At 40.8% G+C, this 19667-nt stretch overlaps 1 protein-coding gene across 4 annotated transcripts; it reads left to right on the top strand.

Annotated features, from left to right (window-relative positions):
• Window positions 1-45: 45 nt before the first annotated feature.
• On the top strand, window positions 46-18419 carry smurf1 (SMAD specific E3 ubiquitin protein ligase 1). 4 transcript variants are annotated; one of them, XM_008415591.3, is made up of 18 exons: window positions 46-333; window positions 8019-8057; window positions 8152-8260; window positions 8362-8495; window positions 8590-8655; window positions 9778-9853; window positions 9951-10162; window positions 10241-10325; window positions 11094-11240; window positions 11566-11788; window positions 13064-13167; window positions 14157-14271; window positions 14381-14559; window positions 14675-14812; window positions 14903-15023; window positions 15153-15354; window positions 16524-16599; window positions 16693-18419. In XM_008415591.3, the coding sequence occupies exons 1-18, from the start codon at window positions 279-281 to the stop codon at window positions 16790-16792; spliced, it is 2181 nt and encodes a 726-aa protein (XP_008413813.1). In that variant the 5' UTR covers window positions 46-278; the 3' UTR covers window positions 16793-18419. The 4 variants fall into 4 exon arrangements, with proteins under 4 accessions (XP_008413813.1, XP_008413810.1, XP_008413812.1 ...); XM_008415588.3 differs by having other exon boundaries at window positions 16515-16599; XM_008415590.3 differs by having other exon boundaries at window positions 11091-11240.
• The last annotated feature ends 1248 nt before the right edge of the window (window positions 18420-19667 follow it).

The raw sequence follows: 19667 nt of genomic DNA, 5'->3' as shown, positions 1-19667 counted from the left end.
GGCGCGCTCACGCTATCCGGCGCGAGCACGCAGCGGTGAGAACATGACGTCAGCCGCGTACGTGCTTAAGCCTGCCCGAAAATGTTCTCCCGTGTTGTTGAATTTCGAAGGAGCGCAGGACTTTGCGGTGAAATAATACAGTTTTGTCGGTGAGGAACACCTAAGCAGACCGCATGTTTCGCAGCTGAAGTCCTTCGCGGTTCCATTTCTTGGCGAAGGTTGTGATTTCGGACGACTCCGAGGGAAAGTTTGAGCTATCCTTTTTTTCTCCCGGAGTGATGTCGAATCCTGGGAGTCGGAGAAACGGGTCCAGCATCAAAATCCGACTGACAGGTAAAAAAAAAAAAAAAAAAAAAAAAACGAGCCAAAGAGAAAACGCTTACAGTGCATGTTTTATCCAGAGCTAAATTGCCTTGTACTCAACAGTATATTGTAATATGTTGATGTAGTCAAACCAAACAAGTTTCTGCGGGGCTCTTCGTCTGTTCTTTACCCAAACATCCGGTTTTTGCGAGGCGAACAGCAGTTAAAGCCTAGCCTGTTAGCAAAAATGCTACCAAAATTGCCGATAGGACAGCCGAAAAGCTGTCTTTTGTTGTGTTTTACGGCTGATTTACGCTTCTGTTCGCCTGTTTGCATGTTATTGGAGAGAGTGGCGACTGAAAGCCGTCCAGAAACTTTATTTACAGCCAACCGTCGCCTCTAAGTATTAGCCCGCTGGTGTTAGCCTTTAGTAAGACTGTAGTTACTGCTGACCGCTATCGCTGGTTAGCTACACCCATTTTAAGGGGGTTGACCACCAGCAGGACCCGCCGCTTTTTTAGCTAATGCGACAAAATTAAAAGCATATAAAGCAAATGTTTCTCCGCATCCTCTGGGAAATCGATTTTTTTTTCGTGCAGATATGACATGCTAGCCTAGATAATACCAGTGTGTATCGATTGGCGTTTGGCTGCTGTGTCAGCTGCAGTTAGACTCATTGAACTTATCCCGACCCGGACGAGTTGGACACGTTTGCTCCCCGGGCATCACGTACTCAACGCACCAAGGATACATGTATATATATATATATATATATATATATATTTTTTTTTTTTTTCTCAGTTTCTGGGTCAGGATTTTCTTCGTAGGAGTCTGCTTTTTTTCCCCTAGCACTTTCTTACGTGGACAGAGAGCAGGAACAATGGTTTTTACTGTAGCTTAATGTAACGCCACTAGGCATCGAGGGGCCTCTATTCAAATGGAAATGACCTCCCTTTGCTGCCTGGCTCACTGTTTCCCTTCTGCTCAATTTACAACGGGACATGCAGGCACCACAGCTTCATTTTGTACAGTTTTATGTTTGTTTTGTGTGTTTTCTTTTTTTTTTTTGGTTAGAGATGCTAGTGTGTAAATGATATGTTCGAGCGAAAACCTGTTTTAACCTTTATTTTTCTACGTGACTTTGCTTTTGGCCGAGCAAAGGATTTCAAGCCGGTAGAGCAGCAGAAACATCCTTCCCAAATTAAAGACTCATATTTCCACATTCCGGATTTCACAAAACTCCGAAATGTCTTTTCAGTTAATCTGCTCAGGCTCATGATGGACCAGGTTACTGCTACGTTTTTGTTAATGTGGAAACAACTGGTGCCATTCTTAAGTTCATTTAATGCTGCTTCTTAGAACTATGCAGTGTTTTCAGTCATAGTATCCTCGTGTGTAAAGTCTGCAGCGCTATTTTAATTCACATGATGTGAAATCTGAATGTAAATGACACATGTGGTGACAAATTACTTGGTCGTGCTCCTTCTGTTATCCTTTTGTATCTGAAAGCAACCTGTTCTACTCATGTACTTTAAATAAGCTATGGAGATAATTAACAAAAAATAACATCTGTATACCCGGATCCCAGAACAGCTCTGCAAAAACTATGTCTGATTTAATCAAACGCTCCATTGAAGCGAAGCGTTGTTGTGATCACCTTATTTTACTTGCTCTAATTGTTTTGCCTCGACTCCTTCCAAAGAAGTTCAGGAAGATCCAAATAGATCTTATCAGAAAGTTGTGACTCAGATGATTTGCAGTGAAAACAAAGCGGAGAACGTGTGTGTGTGTGTGTGTGTGTGTGGGTTTGTGTAAGGCACGTCGCTCATTATTTCAACATGGACGCAGAGGTTATTGCCCCCCTCCGAGTGCGACCCGCCCCCCCAGGTATGACTGGAATCCTAATTGGGCGAGGAATGCGGGTTGAGCCAATGGACCGACTATGCTGCCGGCCAGCTCTGTTTAGTCTGACAGACTGAACGATTGTTTGGCCTACATCAGAGAAGCCTGTGTGTCTGTGACAGGGAGTCTGGCTCTGGGTCACACTTCAGAGCGCCCTCGGTGTGTTTATGCAGGGCTTCTATTTAGCCAGGCAGAATGTAGTTGTTGTATTTGATGGGTGCCGTACAATAACCCTCGGGAACAAGCCTCAAATTAGTGGTTTCACAAAGATTCCCGTGAAGACGTCGGTACGACGCGAACGCGGGCAGCATTTAGCCCTGGCTGGTTTCCAGTTGTCTGTAGCCAGGAGCTTAAATGAAGGGCAGACGCAGGAAGCAAACGTGCACTTTTTTTTTTTTTTTACCTTGTCAAAACTTGTTTCCTTAAAACAAAATTAAAATTTCCATAAATGCCTCAACACGATGGATCAATATTGAAAACGTACGCTGCACCACTTCACCACAGCAATCCAAAATGGATGCAAACGGTTCACTTCCTGAAGAAATGTCTGACACAGAAGCTCTGCTAGTTTTTCTCAACTAGCAATGCCTAGAAAATGGCTATGTGTGCAAGGTCTCCACATATTTTTAAAAAGTCTTAGAAGAGTACAAAAGAGTCAAATATTTCACATAGTCGAGTCAAGTTTTTTCCCTGAATGAATGTTGCGGTCGTACGAGTTTGGCGATAGAAGTGAGCCAGGTAAAGACCAACGTCGTCCAGGACAAACTACTCTTCCCCATGAGAGATGCAAAACAGCTAGCTAGCAGTGGTTTATTAGCAATTAATTAGCAATAGCTTCAACTGCTTCCAGTTACAGAACGTAATGAAGAAATGAATGTCTGCGCGCGACTGAAGCTTTTGCCTGACAGAAAAGTCTCACGAGAAAAACTACATAGAATATAAAAGATTAAACGGTCTTGTTATTAAAGTATAAATGACCAACTTTACATATTTTCTAATTAATTTAAGACATTTTAAGACCTTAAGTTTATATAGGTGAATTTGTCATGACACATTGTCTCAAATTTCATTCATAATGGTCTTAAAAAACTCTTAAATTTGCGTTGGTGAAACCTGCGGAAAGCCCGTGCTTTATAGCATTTACCTTTGTGATATTGTAACCACAGAACAGCTTTCTGCATAGTCAAATCTAAACAATGAACCATTTCCAGGAAACCAACTCGTGTTCTAAGCACTTTCCTGTTCCTGTTACCGTCGAGGGACAACAAACTCTTCGCGCTACAAGTGGCCGGTGTTGTCTGTTTTTCTGTGGCTGTTGCCATTTGAGCTGGTATTTGGGTCCTGGAATGACCAACACTACTTCCTGATTTCATGTAGCAGTCACATGATCAAGCTCCTAGACCCGCCGTCAGCCCTTTGGCCTTGATGCCACTGAGGATCCCCACCGGTGAATAAGCCACCACTGATCATGCACTCAGTTTATTAAACCGAGCTGCTGCTGCTTTAGGTGAGGTTATGTCATAGCATTGCTGCAGATTATTAAATATGATTACATAGTACCTCTGGGTTTTAATTTGTTAAAACGATGGCTACTTTTAGAGCTCTCTGTTCGATAATCTGGATACATAATAATGTTAGAAACTGAATTAATGAGACATAAAAATAAATGCGTGGAAGTTTGAGAAATTAATATGATAGGTGTTTTTTTTCTGCCAAAAATTAAGGCATATCAAACATTAAATCACAAAAATGTATAAGTTTAGTCATACTTTCGTAGCCAGTTGTAAAAATAGATGTAAAGAGGACAACTATACACCTGTTTTCGGAGAAAACACAATGCTTCAACAGTTTCTCATTGAAGAAATCTGGCTAAAAAACTTTAACTTTCACAAATTAGGAAATTCCATGATCTTATTTTAATTACTTGCAGACCTTTATATTTTTCAAAGCTATGATGTAAAACACAAGGAAGTGAGATTACTGATAACTGCTGAATTAGCACACAATAGCTGTGATATAAGAACTTGTAATGTATCTGGATGATCTTTCTGGTCGTTTGGTGGGTGGATTAGTAATACAGAACAATTTGTCTGAATTAGAGGTGACATCTCTAAAGCAGCTTTGTTTTACATCATGGTAGAGATGAGTCAAAGTTTTTCAATCGGTGTGATCTGTGTTTTTTTTATTAAAGATTCAGCCCGACAACAAAGACTTTAGACAATTCTGAATTATGTTCAACAACTACAACATAAGGAGACATTAGAGTTCACATTTTTGGTCTTGTTGCTGGTAGCACTGATTTATCTTTCACATTTGAGACAAATGTGACAGCATGTTGTGTGCATAAAAGAGGAATGGCTATAAATTGGAGTTTACCATTTTAAAACAAATATAAAGTGCTTATACATTTCCAAACCCAGCAAAGTTCATGAAGGGCAGCGACTGAGAGCTTAAAAAAGATAAAACGAAGCAACTTGTCTGTATTACTTTCAGCCTTCCTGTTGTCTGCTGAAGTCTCGCTCCGCTTAAAAAGCAGCGAATGCCCTTCGCAGAACACATTTATGATTCCTCTGGCTGGATTTTCAAACACCTTGCTGAAAATGGCTAACTTTAAGTCTCCGTTACTCATTGAGTACCTCTGAGAGTTGCTGTTACCTCGGTCTGTTAGGCACGGTGCGTTCACTAATCAGAAAAAGATAGGATTTTCAAGTTTCTTACAAACTGAAGTTAGGGCAATGAAGCAGGAAACTGTCAGATTTCAGTCACCAGTCGATTTAATGGCCCGTCTCTAGAATTGGGCGATTAATTCTTCTGACAGATTAGTGAACATTTCCTGTTGTTTGAAGATTCACTTTTTGGGAAATTAAGATTTTCTTTCACTAATGCACTTCTCGGGTCTCCAGCGCGATATTAAGATCTACCATCTTGTTTGACAAGATTGTAGTTATTTTGACTTTGAATTCAGTTCAATTCAAAGAAGGAATTATTCAAATAAAAGCCAGTTTTTAAAGATATTTTCTCTCATTTGTATTTTTCAAGGAAAAGAAGTGAGGACAAATATAGATTAAAATCAGAAATTGAATTTGGCAAAAAAAAAAGAAAAAATAGATTTTCTTTTTAAGCCTTATTGCCAAGGGCTTAGCAAGGTTTCCCCCAGAAAACTTGCTAAGTCCGGTGGTTGGGGCGCCCGGCAGTCATTCATCCAGCGACCTGCCGTGTTTCTGAGTTAAAAAATGTTTAAAGTTGACAGGGAATTTGAAAATATCACTTGATAAGTATGTTTTTGGAAGATTAATATTTGTACACCAACTATAAAGTATTTAAAAATGCAAACATTAAAAAAAAAAAAACTTAAATAAATAAGCAACGTTTAGAATGGTGGGAGCACACTTTGGACGCCCCTGTCTTTAAGGACGGCCAGAGTTTGTGATCATCAAAAAGAAGAAGGGGGAAAATGTACACAATTATTCTCAAAATGGAGAGTTTGACTGTTGCACTTAATTTCAGCATTGATTATTATTTTAATTTGTTTTATTTTTGATTTTGAGGAAACACTCGCACCCCCAAGCAGTCCTTCAATTTAGTTTGACTTCAGTCAGAGTGGAACCTTTTTGCTTGTTTTTTCCCCTTAACTTTAAAGCCAATAACGCCAAGAATTAAACTGGCAGTGAGGGAAATCGGGCACCAGCTGAGCTGTCTTTGTCTCGGCCATCGGTTACCTTGGCAGCATGGGAAATTTCCCGAGACACTGCGAAGGGGGTCCGTCACACATTCAGCGCCACTAAGGACGTGGTCAAGTAGCGTAAGAGAGAAGGGGGGGAAGAAGAAAAAAAAGCCGGGTGTTAATCTGTGAAATCAGAGCTGTCCTCTGTTTGTGGCGAGGGAGCGGAAGTCCAGACGGAGTGGAGAAAATGGTTTTCCTGGGCCGTCTGGATGAAAGAGGAGTCAGGGATCAGACTCCCTGTTCTTTTCCTCTCCGTCTCTCTCGGTGTCTGACGAAAAGATGAGATCTCGGTGTGGAATGCGTGAGTCAGGCAGAGGAGCCCTGAAAGAGGTCGGCGTGGGGAAAGAGGGAAGGATATCCTGTCAGCATTCCCCTTGGCTTGATCACAGGAAGTAGGACCCGGCTGAGCCTGACACACGTTTGCCACCAGTTGCCACATCCTGAACCACCGACTGCCTTACTCACCGCCTGGGGGGGTGAAAGAGGTCTGACGGGTTTTAAGGCTACATGAAAAGATGTTTTTCTATCAGTCATATTAATCACTAACAGGCTTCATTCACTTATCTTTGCTGCAGTTATGAAGCACGGCTGCAAAACATGAAACTGTTGCTGCGCAACTTACTCAGTAGGTTGTTGCTAGGTAACCAAAGAGCGAGTGAGTTAAGATGCCACAAACCTTGCTTAACTTGCTGTGAGAGGTTGAGCCTCGAAAGTATTTCTTATGCCTACATCCCCCAGAATGCTTTGCGGTTCTGGATCACAGTTCAGTAAAAATGTTTAAACATTCTATCATGTATTATCTATTGCTATTGATTATGTCTATCACGATATGTATTTTACTGATTTATTATTCCTAACCATGGAATAATTTGCTTTTAGATGTAATATTTTTTTGTGGTTCATAAGCTAATTCAATTTCTGATTTTGATTTTTTTTAAATTCCCTCACTATTTAAAAAAAAAAAAAAAAGATTGGAAATGACAGAATATATGTTTTTTTTTAAAATCATTCTTACTTTAAGTTGACTTGAATTCGAAGTAGATGTAAATAGAAAGTGTAAAACGCACTTAGTGAAACAAGATGGCAGATCATGGTTGGGCTGACTTCACTCTGAACTATGGAGACCCAAGGAATAGATTGGTGAAGAAAAAATAAAAATGTTCCTAAAAGTTGGCCCCCAAAAACAGAAACTTCGGTAAAATCGATTTATCTCCCAGCATTAATTCCTAAAGAACAAAATGTGTCATTCTTATAAGTGAGTAGCCGTTGATTATTCAGCTACCTGTAATTATACCAGTTAGAGTACTGTTGTCTGCAACAAGTTTTTATTATAATTGTGATGAACTATGAAATGAATACCCACTCTATTTATTTTCAGTTTTAGCCTATTTTATTTTATTTTTTTGCAGTTTTGCTTTTAATAACATAGTCTAACACTTTCTCTTGTAACCTTTTAAAACTTCCTTGTTACTATATGAATTACTCTAGTCACACAGTTTAAAAACATCTTTATGTCTTTCGTTAGCGGAGCTCAACAGTTGCTTTGAGTATTTATTGTTGTTGTTTTTTTTTAGCTCATTAATAAATGTTTACATGCATCCTCTGGCTATGTGAGCATGGCTAAAGTGTTACCAACACAACACAAAGTATTAATTACATCGTAAGTCGGTGTGTAAACACATCATTCTGTGATTATAAGCTACTGTATGTTTGGAGTATTGAGAGCAGAAGATCAGCTCTGTTTTCCAACAGGTTAGCGCAGGTTGGCTAAAATTAGCTGCGGCTCGCCAGCGGTTTGTAACACACCTGAGCTAAATTGAAGTGACTGCGTCATCCACGCGCTGCATAGGCAGGAGAATTCATGTTGACATGAGAAAACTTTGAGACAGAGTGGGCAGCCTCGTCTCAACAGTGGCGCTTTTTATCCCGCTCACCCAGCTCTGCAGCTCATCAGTATTCTCTGGCATTCATATTTTATCCTAAACTACATTCTTCCTCCTCAGAGTGTTTGTTACGCATCAGAATTTATTAGAGCTGCCTACACACCAAGATTAGCCTCATGCTTATGCCTTTTTTTTCCCCCTTGCAGTATTATGTGCCAAGAACCTCGCAAAGAAAGACTTCTTTCGTAAGTACTGCTGTGGCATTTTCCATTAGTCGGCTGTAATAACAATTGGTACACAGTGGTGCAGCGTTTTGGTGACGTCTTTGCGTGCGTGCAGGCCTACCGGATCCGTTCGCTAAGGTGGTGGTAGACGGATCGGGTCAATGCCACTCCACAGACACAGTTAAGAGCACACTGGACCCCAAGTGGAATCAGCACTATGATCTGTAAGCCTCCCGGAGACCCCTCACCTCCCACACGCCCTGGTTTTACATTCAGGCGGCGGTGGCGTGACAGAAACCTTGACGAGTTCCCTCTCTTTTTGCAGCTACATCGGGAAGACCGACTCCATCACCATCAGCATATGGAACCACAAGAAGATCCACAAGCGGCAGGGGGCGGGGTTTCTGGGCTGCATACGACTGCTTTCCAACGCCATCAGCAGGCTAAAAGACACAGGATGTAATTTAAATATATATTTTTGTCTTCTCTAAATGACTTTTATGTTTAACTCTATTTGCATCTGGTGCATTCACTATGACTTTCCTCCCTCCAGACCAGCGTCTAGATCTATGCAAGCTGAACCCCTCTGACAGTGACGCAGTGAGGGGGCAGATCGTAGGTGAGGATGGACACACTGATAAGATATCTCTGTTTCCATTTGCCGTTTTTTTCTCTTTTTTTTTTTCTTTATCTCCGTGCAAACGTTCAGCTGCAGGAATGTCAACGAAACCCAGAAAGAGCGCAGACATCGCGTCCGTTATCAGAATCCACCATTATCAGAAAATGTATAATATTACATTACATTTGTTATTGAGAAATGGCAGATTGTAGAAAAATACGTCCATGTGCTCGACTGCAGCCTTCTGCCAGCAGTCGGTTTCTTTAGCAGTGACCTTCTTCGGCTTCCTCTCCTTGTCGAGTGTCGGTGACCGTCTGCTCGATATCTGTGAAGTCAGCAGTTATCCCGTCTCTTTTTAGGCCACAAAATAACACAACATCTATACATTTAGAAGTCATTAAGTTACAACGATCAAGGCTTAAATACATTTTACATCGACCAATATGGACCCATATAATACCAGTTTCACTTTTTAAATTTAATCAATTAGTTTATCATAATTTATTGTAGAACGCGTAGAGAAGCCGCCATTTTGCTGAAACTTTCCTCCAAATTGGAATTTGCTCCCAGAAGACCCAAAGTAGTGTTTAAGAATAAAATCAAGAAGTTAGTTTTCAATTCTAAGATCCTGTTAACATGCTAGATTATCTTTCTGATTGACTTTTTTTTTATTTAGGCGTTTTTATATTTTTTTAAATATTTTTTTAAAGATGCTTAGTCGGATTAGAATTTTCCAACTTTATTTGTATTTACGTTAATAAATTGTTTGTTTTCAATGCATTTTTTAAATCATTTTTAGAAATATTTGTAAATACATTTTATTTCAGTCTAATTCTTATTTTTCTTTAAACCCCATTTTAGATTTTTATTCCCATGTCTTTATTGGCAATAAAAATGGAGAACCGATGTTCCCTCGTCTACCATCCACATTGACAGATTCAAACATCTATGCTTGTATCTTTATTTTTTTCTTCACACATTTTAACAGTTTTATCTATTTAGTTTTTTTCTTTATCTTGTATGGCAAGATATATATATATATATATTCGGTATGAAAGGCTCTGAATAATTAGATCCTGACTTATTGATTCTGTCCAATGTCGACATGTTTCCTGTTTGCAGTGAGCTTACAGACGCGGGACCGCATTGGCAGTGGTGGTCCTGTAGTGGACTGCAGAGGACTGTTGGAAAACGATGGGTGAGCGCATCTGCAGGCCTTTATAACACTCTAACTTTAACTTTATTACAGTTAAATATAACATTTAGACTTCTGGGCATTGCATGTGACCCCTCAGACCCGTTTTCGAGGGCTGCTTCAGCGAAGAGCCGCTGCCCTACTCCGACCCCACCGGCGCGGCGGGCGGCGGGAACTGCCGGCTGGACTCCCCAGGTCAGGAGAGCCGCCTGCAGACTCTGCGAATCAGAGGGTCGGACTCCAGGGGTCACGGCCACACCCCTCAGAACCGACCTCACGGGCATCAGCCACCCGATCTGCCGGAGGGATACGGTCCGTTTTCAAACGCGTTTATCAGCTCAGTCTAAATTTGAAACGGCCACGAATAACATTGTATCCTTATTGTAACAGAGCAACGAACAACTGTGCAAGGCCAGGTGTACTTCCTCCACACACAGACAGGCGTCAGCACCTGGCACGACCCTCGGATACCACGGTAGGATTAACTCACTGGTTGTAGTCAAACAGCTTGAACAGAGGGAAAATCTTTAAGAAATGACACTGAAAATTAGACTTAAGTAATTGTTTTTTTGTAAAAAAAATAAAATATGGTGTTCTGTTTGTAGGAATGAATAGTTGATGCATTTAAATTGATAAACAGTCAGAAAAAAAAACAATAATGCTGAAAAGTCTGAAAAAGTATAGAAAAAATAAAAACTGAGCAGGAAATTATTGATTTTTCTTTTCCATATTTATTTGGTCATCAAAAAAAAAATTCAAAGATCTTAGTTTCCGAAAAATAAATAGTTTTTCAGATTAATTTATACTTAAATGTTTCATCACAGCTGTGACGACGTTTTAGTTTTTCATTTACAGACTTAAGAACTCGTAAATGAACGCTGACATTTCAACAAAGATCCTCCAGGAATCAACTTTAACCTGCACTTGTTGTTCTGAAATCTTCTGTGGCTTAAATACCAAACATGTCTGGCATGTCGTGCATATTTACAACAGAGTAAAGGTAGCAGAGATGCTGCACTGCATTTGAGGAATCTGTGTGACGTGTTCCAGTCCTGATTTGAGGAATTTTTCATTTTTGAAATGAGCTTGATCCAAAAAAAAAAAAAAAAGATTATAAACATAAAAATTCTGACTTGGGGAATATTTTGTGTTGAATGTAGTAAAACCCGACTGTAAAATCTAGAAGTTTGAGTCAGAAAACGTCTGAGAAAACGTTCTGTCTCATTCTCTGATTCTGGAGTAGGGATCTGGCCAGCGTGAGCTGCGAGGAGCTCGGCCCACTGCCGGTGGGCTGGGAGGTCCGAAGCACCGTGTCCGGCCGCATCTACTTTGTGGACCACAACAACCGGACCACGCAGTTCACTGACCCCCGTCTGCACAACATCATCAGGTGTGTGTCCGACCCGGGAACACTCCAGACTGCAGTCTCGGCCCGCTTCAGGGCGGCAGACTCCCGCAGCACGTCCTTAATAAGTGGATTTTAGTCTGACTTGTTCTTAGCCTGATCTGACGTCGACGTAAAGCTACACCCAGTCTCGAACCGGACATGACCTACTAACGGTCATCGGCTCGCCTAACGCCGCAGGGAGGTGTGATTTACAGAAATGCTGGCTTATGGGAGATTTAGCTCGGCGCGCGGCGTCTAATCCCGTCTGCTCTCCTGGCCGGCCGCCAGTCTCACCCACCTCTCGCTTCTTCTTCCGCTCACCCTCCAGCCACCAATCCCAAGTGAAGGAGACGTCCCAGGCCCCGCCGATGGACGTCGGGGTGGACGAGGGGGGAGGCGGAGGGATCGGCGGCGGAGGAGACGGAGACGTGGCGGTGCGCTACGAGCGAGACCTGGTGCACAAGCTGAAGCTGCTGCGCCATGAGCTGTCGCTGCAGCAACCTCAAGCGGGACACTGTCGCATCGAGGTGTCCCGAGAGGAGATCTTTGAGGTAAGGAGGGACAAAAAGGGTAACATGCTGCTGGACTGCATCGTTTTTGTTTCTGATTCCAACAAAAAACAATAAATATATATATATGAAAAACGGCTTGCTAAATGCATGTAAAAGTGCAAAACAACATGTTTTTATCACCTTTTTTTTCTATGAAATGTGTGAGACACTAAGTCTTACCAAGTATTTTTGGTCTGGTTTCTAAGTCATAATATCTTAGCACACTTAAAATAAAACAAAACTAACTTTCAAGTAACTTTTCAGCAAGATAAAGGATCGTGTTTTAAGTCAACAATTCGTTAATATTGCTGAAAAAAGGTACTAATTTCACATTTTTCTTCCAAGTTATGAGTGAAACAATCTGCCAGTGGAACAAGCAGTGTAGATTATAGATACATGAAGTTGTATCGTTTTCTGAAGTTGTCACAATCTTTTCTGGACACTAAAATGGCTTTAAATTTTGTATTTTTTTTTTATTAATTTATTTTATATACTCTTTTCTTTGAATTACTTTTTTTTTCTCCCCAAGACGCCTTTGTGGAGAAACATTTTCAACCCTGATCCACTCAGCTGCTTATTATTCTACCGAGCTGAGCGGTTCGGATTGTAAACACGCCTCTGATTGGTGGATAGACTCTGTGCAAAACATTGTTTGTGTTGCATCACTGGCAAACAACAGCAGCTGCTGAAGCAACACTGATTCCAGAACCTTTCCCACTTTTTTGTGGCACAAACTTTTAATATATTTTATTGCAGTTTCATGTGATAAAGACGAACACAAAGTAGTTGTAAAGTAAAACAATGACACAATTTTTATTTTATCAAATAAAAATCTGTGACGTGGGTTTTTATTCAGGCCTTTTCGAGGGGAATTTTCCACCGAACCGGATCCGGTTCAGTGGAAAGTACCAGGTCGTTTTGTTTCCACTGAGAGAAACTATGTCTGCGTCGAAGAAGCAGCGCTAACCCGCGTTACGGTTGGCAGGCGTTTGTCATTAGAAAGGGGCAAAACTGACAAACAACAAGCCAATCAAAACACTGAGTGTGCCATGTTTAAAACTCCTGAGTTTAGTAAAAACAAAACAGAAAAAACATTTAGTGCTAGAATACATTAAAACACCAGGCTTCAACACTAAACGTCGTATTCGACGTTGTGCTTAACTCGGCTGATTAGAACTGCGACGCGTTCACAACCTGGGCTTGTTGTCTCGAACCATTTCAGTAGATCTGAACGACTTATTCAGGTGTGATCTTGTATTCCGTCTGCGTTCCCAGGAGTCGTATCGACAGATAATGAAGATGAGGCCGAAGGACCTGAAGAAACGGCTGATGGTGAAGTTCAGAGGAGAGGAGGGCCTCGATTACGGAGGAGTGGCCAGGTGAGGGTGAAGGATCTGAGCTGTTGTTGTTTATTGTTGCTCTGTTTCTTGTCTGCGCCAAGTTTTATTAGAATGTGCAGCATATGTTTAATTAAGCAGAAGTGCTGATTCTTTTCAGCTAATCTGTTAAATATTTTCAGTCATTGACTTTCTCACAGAGGCAAAAATCCTAACTGAAGGTTTTCCATTGTTATTTCCTTCCGGTTAGTGTATTACTAATTAAATACGTGTTTGATAAAATGATACCCCCGTTAGGGCTGAAACGATCAATCAAATTAATTTTGATGAATCAATTATTGAAATAATTGTCAACTATGAATAGTAGTCTATTAATTAACAAATTTTACAAAATACTTACTGCAGTAATTAACCCAAAGCTGTACAAAAACATAAAACATTTTTGTATTTAAGATAAAAACTCTTTGTAAAAATGTTTTACCCAGAACTCCACAAGTGACAGTTTTTGCTTTATTTGATTCAAAATCTTAAAGCAAAAAACTTCCATAAATGCTATTCATTTTTATGAAAATAAATCAAGAGATCAGTAGATAATATTTCTCTAACTGCAGATTCCTGCTTTGCTACAAATGATCAACATAACATACACTAAAGGAATTTTATTTTGTTTTAAGCAATACATTTTTATTTTTTATTCGAAAATGTAAATGAATTATTTGCGTCTTTTAATGTATTTCTAATATTGTGTTTTTAAAAAAAGGCTTTGAGTGCTTAAGTAGCAATTTTTTTTAATCAGCTTAATCATCAGAATAATCTGACGATTACTAAAATAATCGTTAGTTGCAACGTTAGCCCCCACTGTAGCTTCCTTTAGCTTGAATAGAACAGGAAATTCATTTTATTTGTCCCTCAGTGGGAAAATTTCAGAGCATTAGTAAGAAATTAACAAGCACATGGAAGAATAAGCAGTAATATCTGGTTTGTTGTGTGTTTAAGTTCACTTGTTTAATGCTGAGTAACCTTGTCTCCAGGGAGTGGCTGTATCTGCTGTGTCATGAGATGTTGAATCCATACTATGGCCTCTTCCAGTACTCCACTGACAATATCTACACACTACAGATCAACCCCGACTCCTCCATCAACCCTGTGAGTTCACTAATAATACGCTTTACGTCGAGTTAATGGTGGATCCCAAACGTTGGTTCACAAACCCTTCTCTCTCTCTCTCTCTCTCTCTCTGTGTGTTTTTTCTAAGGACCACTTGTCCTATTTTCACTTTGTGGGCCGCGTGATGGGCCTGGCGGTCTTCCACAGTCACTACATCAATGGCAGCTTCACGCTGCCCTTCTACAAGCAACTGTTAGGCAAACCCATCCAGCTCAATGACCTGGAGACCACGGACCCGGAGTTGCACAAGAGCCTCGTCTGGATATTGTGAGAACTTTGCCTTAGATCGGCCCAAATGACCCACTGTGACTTTGAGTCACTTCCCTGTTTTTATTTAATATTTTACAGCTCGGTGTTCTCTTTATCGTGTGTGTGTGTGCAGGGAGAACGACATCACTTCAGTCCTGGATCACACGTTCTGCGTGGAGCACAACGCCTTTGGGAAGTTCTCCCAACACGAACTCAAACCTAACGGCAGAAATATTCCCGTCACCGAGGAGAACAAGAAGGAATACGTTAGGTGGGAACAGACAACAAAACCAGGTGTTGAGAAATGCTTCCCGGTGTGGTGTGGGATGCTCACTTTGCTCGTGTTGGCTGTGTGTTACAGACTTTATGTAAACTGGAGGTTTATGCGTGGGATTGAAGCCCAGTTCCTGGCTCTCCAGAAAGGATTCAGCGAGCTGATCCCGCAGCACCTCCTCAAACCATTTGACCACAAAGAGCTAGAGGTGTGCCCCTCTGAACGACGAACCTTCATTTGAGGGGAAACCGGCTGAACCGACCGCGATTCTTCACATCTCGTTCTTGTTTTCGATCACTGTCCTCGCGTAACATTCCGCTCTCTCCGTCCCATCCAGTTAATAATTGGCGGACTGGGGAAGATAGACCTGGCCGACTGGAAGGCCAACACCCGGCTGAAGCACTGCACCGGGGAGAGCAACGTGGTGCGGTGGTTCTGGCAGGCCGTGGAGGCCTTCAGCGAGGAGAGGAGAGGGCGCCTCCTGCAGTTCGTCACGGGCTCCACTCGGGTTCCCCTGCAGGGGTTCAAAGCGCTGCAGGGTGGGTCAGGCACCGGCGCAGAGCCGCCACACAAAATCGACACACGGCTTTTTAGCTGCAGTCGTTTCATATTGACATTCGTTTATTTACTGCCGATAAGTTTGCTTTGATTCATGTCATTGCTAAAACGATTAATCGTGATTAATCAATTATTTGAAATAATCATCAACTAATTTAGCAAACGATTAATCGTTTAAACTGGAGCATACAGATTCTAGAATATGCCATTTTGAAACAACAGCACTGCAAAACTGTTCCAAAAAATCAACATTTTGTAATTTAGATGTCAAAAATAAAGACAAAGATGTCGTCTGTAAATATATTCTACCCAAAACTCCTCAAGTGTCACAGTTTTAGCTTCAGCTGGTTCACTTTCTCCTAGTAAGTATATTTTGCTACCCAGTTATTAACTAGTTAATTGTAAAAGAACAGCCAACAGATTAGTCCAGTACTGTGTTGATGATTAGTGAATTATTTGATCAATTGTCAGATTACGTGATTACTAAAATAATTGTTAGCTGCAGCCCACTTTTTATTTATGTTGAAATATTTTCGTTCACATTTTTTTGCAGATTTTTCAGCTAAAAGAAATCTGAAATGATTCTAAATAAAATCCAGAATTTCTACCCGGGTTTAATTTAATCTCGACATCAATCCAGCTGTTCTGCCAGAGGAGTCAGAGGTTTGCTTCAGAACGTCGGTGAACAAATTATGTGCGGTGATTATGTGGGCAAGATAATACTGACATATGGAGATGATTACAGCACAAACTGAATAAATTGTATGAGAAGCGTAAAGGTTAATAGTAGTAGTGCAAAGATAGAAGGATAACAAAATCTCACAGAGTGAAGCTCCCGTCACCACAGACACAAAAAGTTGAGGATTATTCACTGAATCTATGTGCTTAAAATATAGATGAAACTGATGGAAGACCTTCACCTGGAAACACGTAATCCACGCTGTGAAACACGGCGTGGCATCATCATGCTCTGGAAATACACGGCATCATTTTCAGATTTTTTACATTAACGTGTCAAGTTTTCAATCTCTCACATGAACTCCCGTTAAACTCCCTGCATTTATACTGGTGTCTGGTTCAAAACGACCAGCCCGCCGTCTCCCATTGTAGAGCAGTGATAACTAGAATGTATGTGTGTAAGGCTCTACAGGTTCTGCAGGACCGAGGCTCTTCACCATCCACTTGATAGACGCCAACACAGAGAACCTACCGAAAGCTCACACGTGGTAAGACGCCTCGGGTTTTATTCATTCATTAATTTATGAAGGAATGAATAAACTTCCTGACAAATCCTTTTTCTTTTTGTGTGTGTTCTCCAGTTTCAACAGGATAGACATCCCTCCCTATGAGTCCTACGAGAAACTTTACGAGAAGCTGCTGACGGCCGTGGAGGAGACGTGCGGCTTCGCCGTGGAGTGACGGCTCCGCCACAAGGACGAGGAGGACGACGCCGGTCACACTCTCTTGCACTTGCACACCCAACTATCTGACATTCGACATGTATGCACACACACGAACCGAACTCCAGGTGTACTCTGAGTACGCCAAACAGCCAAGCATTACGAGAACACACCATCTCTTGCCACCTCTGCCACCGCCGGACTGCCTGCGGTTAAACGAGGAAGCACAGCAGCAGCAGCAGGAGGAAGAAGAAGAGGAGGAAGAGAGAGGGAAGGGGATGGGGGGGGAACAAAAAAAAAAGTATTTTAAAAAATTTTTCAAATATTTTCAAGAAGCATTTTTATCAGTTTTAACAAGCTATGATGTCACTCTTAAGAATGTGTAACCACAGCAAATTCGACTCGAGTCGCGCTCAAGTCTTCGGGCACAATCAGCCAATCGCGTACGAGCCTGCGAACTTTGAATTCAGGTGTGCGTTGAACAAGGCGATGGGGAGCGATGTTTTTTTGTTTTGTTTTTTCCTCCATAACAAGCTGATTGATCGACTAGTATTCATGCTTCGTGTTTAACCACTGTTGCGTGTCTTTGTGTCTCAGTCTGCATGTGAGAGAGTGGGATTTTTTATTTTTATTTTTTTTTTGTATGTGTGTGCGTGCGTGTGTGTGTGTGTGTCTCGAGCATGGCACTCTGTTATGCTGTAAAGATGATAAAATGAGCCTCCGTTTAACCTTTTTTTTTTCTCTTACGTTTGTACCTGCGACCACTCTGATCCTCTCTGGTGTTTTTATTATTTATTACTAAATGATTACTGACCAAGCTGCTATATGCTCTGCAATGAGCCCTCACTAATTTCTTAATCGCAGCTCAACCTACTGGAGCTGAAGGGTCAATTCTCATGCAATTCAAGTCATCCACAAAGTGGATTTTTTTTTTCTATTGAGTTTTGTTACTTTCAAACATCCATGTTACTGTGGGGGGGAGAAAAAAAATACTCTTGTCAGTGTATGAAAGATGTTGGTGTTTTGAAAACACCGGGTTACATTTGCTTAGGTTACATTTCCCCCGCGCCACCCCCAACCGTAATTAGAGAAATAAAACTAATCCAAGGGTACGTCCTGGATTTTTATCTTATTTTTTTATTTTTGGTGGGGTGGTGGGGGAAGTTTGTTATTCTTAATCAAAACGAGCCTCAAGATGCAAAGAAGAAGCCACTTCATTTGTAACATCTGTGCCCCTTATGCCTTTTTTATACATGTCTTATCGCCTATATTGCCATGTTTTTATTCCTCCTAAACATGATTTTTTTTTTCTCTCTCTGTAGCTCGAACGTTTGGAAAACTAATCATCATCTTTAAGACCACAATGAATGAATCCCTTTTGAACCATTTAAGCTCCACAGTAGAGAGTGAAATCAAATTTTATTGAGCGAGATGAAACATGCGGACGGGAGGGAAAGAGGGGAACGTTCCGTTGTAGATTGAAGACTGTTAAGCAGTATTATTTCAATCTGCGTTTTCTATGGTCTAATTTCACTGTGTAATGGATGCAAAAGTATTGTAACTTACAATGTACTAAACATTTATGAAAAAAATACAATGTAAATAAGATTATATTAAAAGAAATTAAATTGAAAAATACAATCCTGCGTGCGTGCGCGTGTGTCGCCCTTTCTTTGCCGTTTCAGTTAAAAAGACTTACGATGTGTTTAATGGTTGTAACGATTGTTTTTGTTAAACAAGTCAGAAAAATAATTCTTCACAATCCTGTAGAAGCTGCAGAAAATCCCAAAAGAATGATTGAAAATGACATTGATTGCCCGCAGAAGCACTCATACATATAAATCTGAAAAGTGTGGCATGTAAGTCAAGATAACACAGGGTCCACGCATCTTTAAAATGTCTTAAATTCATTATAAAAAGCTGTCCTTTTTTATACAAGTTATGTCAGCAAATCCAACACTTTTGGATGCATTCACCGTCTCCACCCAACTGGCACGCACCTCACAAAGACTCAAGTGCACCTGTGTCTTTCACTGCTCAAGCTCAGCAGCTAAATCTATAGGTGAGCTGGCACACCTGGACAGGACTCGGCAAACACTGAAGCGCTCTCTACCTGCTGAGGTCTTGTGGACTGCAGAGGGCATTTCTTCCTTTTTTATGGCGGTTGACAAACAACCACCACCTTCCAGATTGGTGTATGGATCAGATGCTTTTACTACTAAAATCTTCCCAAAACACCCGTTCTTCTTAATAAACTACAAATGCTAAAAACTAAAATCTCTGAAACAATTCCCTTTTACCTTATTTTACATTTATTCCCATCTAAATTTCTAATTAACGAGGGGGCGCTTCTAAAGACCCTCTTTGACTTTAGTGTTATCAGTCATCTTCTATGGAGCTTTCCGTTAAAACAGCAGCTATGGCTTAGATAAGCTAATCAGGAAGACCAGCTCTGCTAAAATGCCCGGATAACCCAATGCTGGTCTAGGGAGACAGAAGGACTCTGGCTAAAGTAACATTACTATTGAACAACGTCTACGCGCATCCTTAAAAGGTTTTGCATTTATATATCTAAAATTTAGGTCTTAAAATGGTTTGAGTTAATTTCGTCCAAACTGGCTGAACTGTGAAGGATGAACAAAAATGTGTTGTGTCCAGGTGTGTAAAGCTGGTAGAGACATGCTGTGACAAACCTGCAGTTGTAGTAGCAACACAGTAAGGATTCAGAGTGGCTGAATTCAAATGCATGCCACACTTTTCAGATTTCTATTCGTGGGGGGGAAAAAAGTTAATCATGTTTCAATTTCTTCCTTCCCCGTGAATTTATTTGTGCTGCTCTATTGTGTAAAATGTATATAAAATAGATTTGAATTTTTGGGGTATTTTCCAAATAC

Source organism: Poecilia reticulata, chromosome 8 (genome assembly GCF_904066995.2).
Source record: "Poecilia reticulata chromosome 8, P_reticulata-male-v2, whole genome shotgun sequence".
In the NCBI taxonomy this organism is placed as follows: Eukaryota; Metazoa; Chordata; class Actinopteri; order Cyprinodontiformes; family Poeciliidae; genus Poecilia; species Poecilia reticulata.
The sequence above is the reverse complement of the archived record's forward strand: the minus strand, read 5'-3'. Positions and strand labels throughout refer to the sequence as shown.

Coding starts and splice junctions, on each gene's coding strand:
- smurf1 (XM_008415587.3), top strand. CDS start 279: ATGTCGAATCCTGGGAGTCGGAGAAACGGGTCCAGCATCAAAATCCGA. Junction 11,789..13,063: donor CCCGAGAGGAGATCTTTGAG/GTAAGGAGGGAC, acceptor CTGCGTTCCCAG/GAGTCGTATCGACAGATAAT. Junction 15,355..16,514: donor GGGGTTCAAAGCGCTGCAGG/GTGGGTCAGGCA, acceptor TATGTGTGTAAG/GCTCTACAGGTTCTGCAGGA.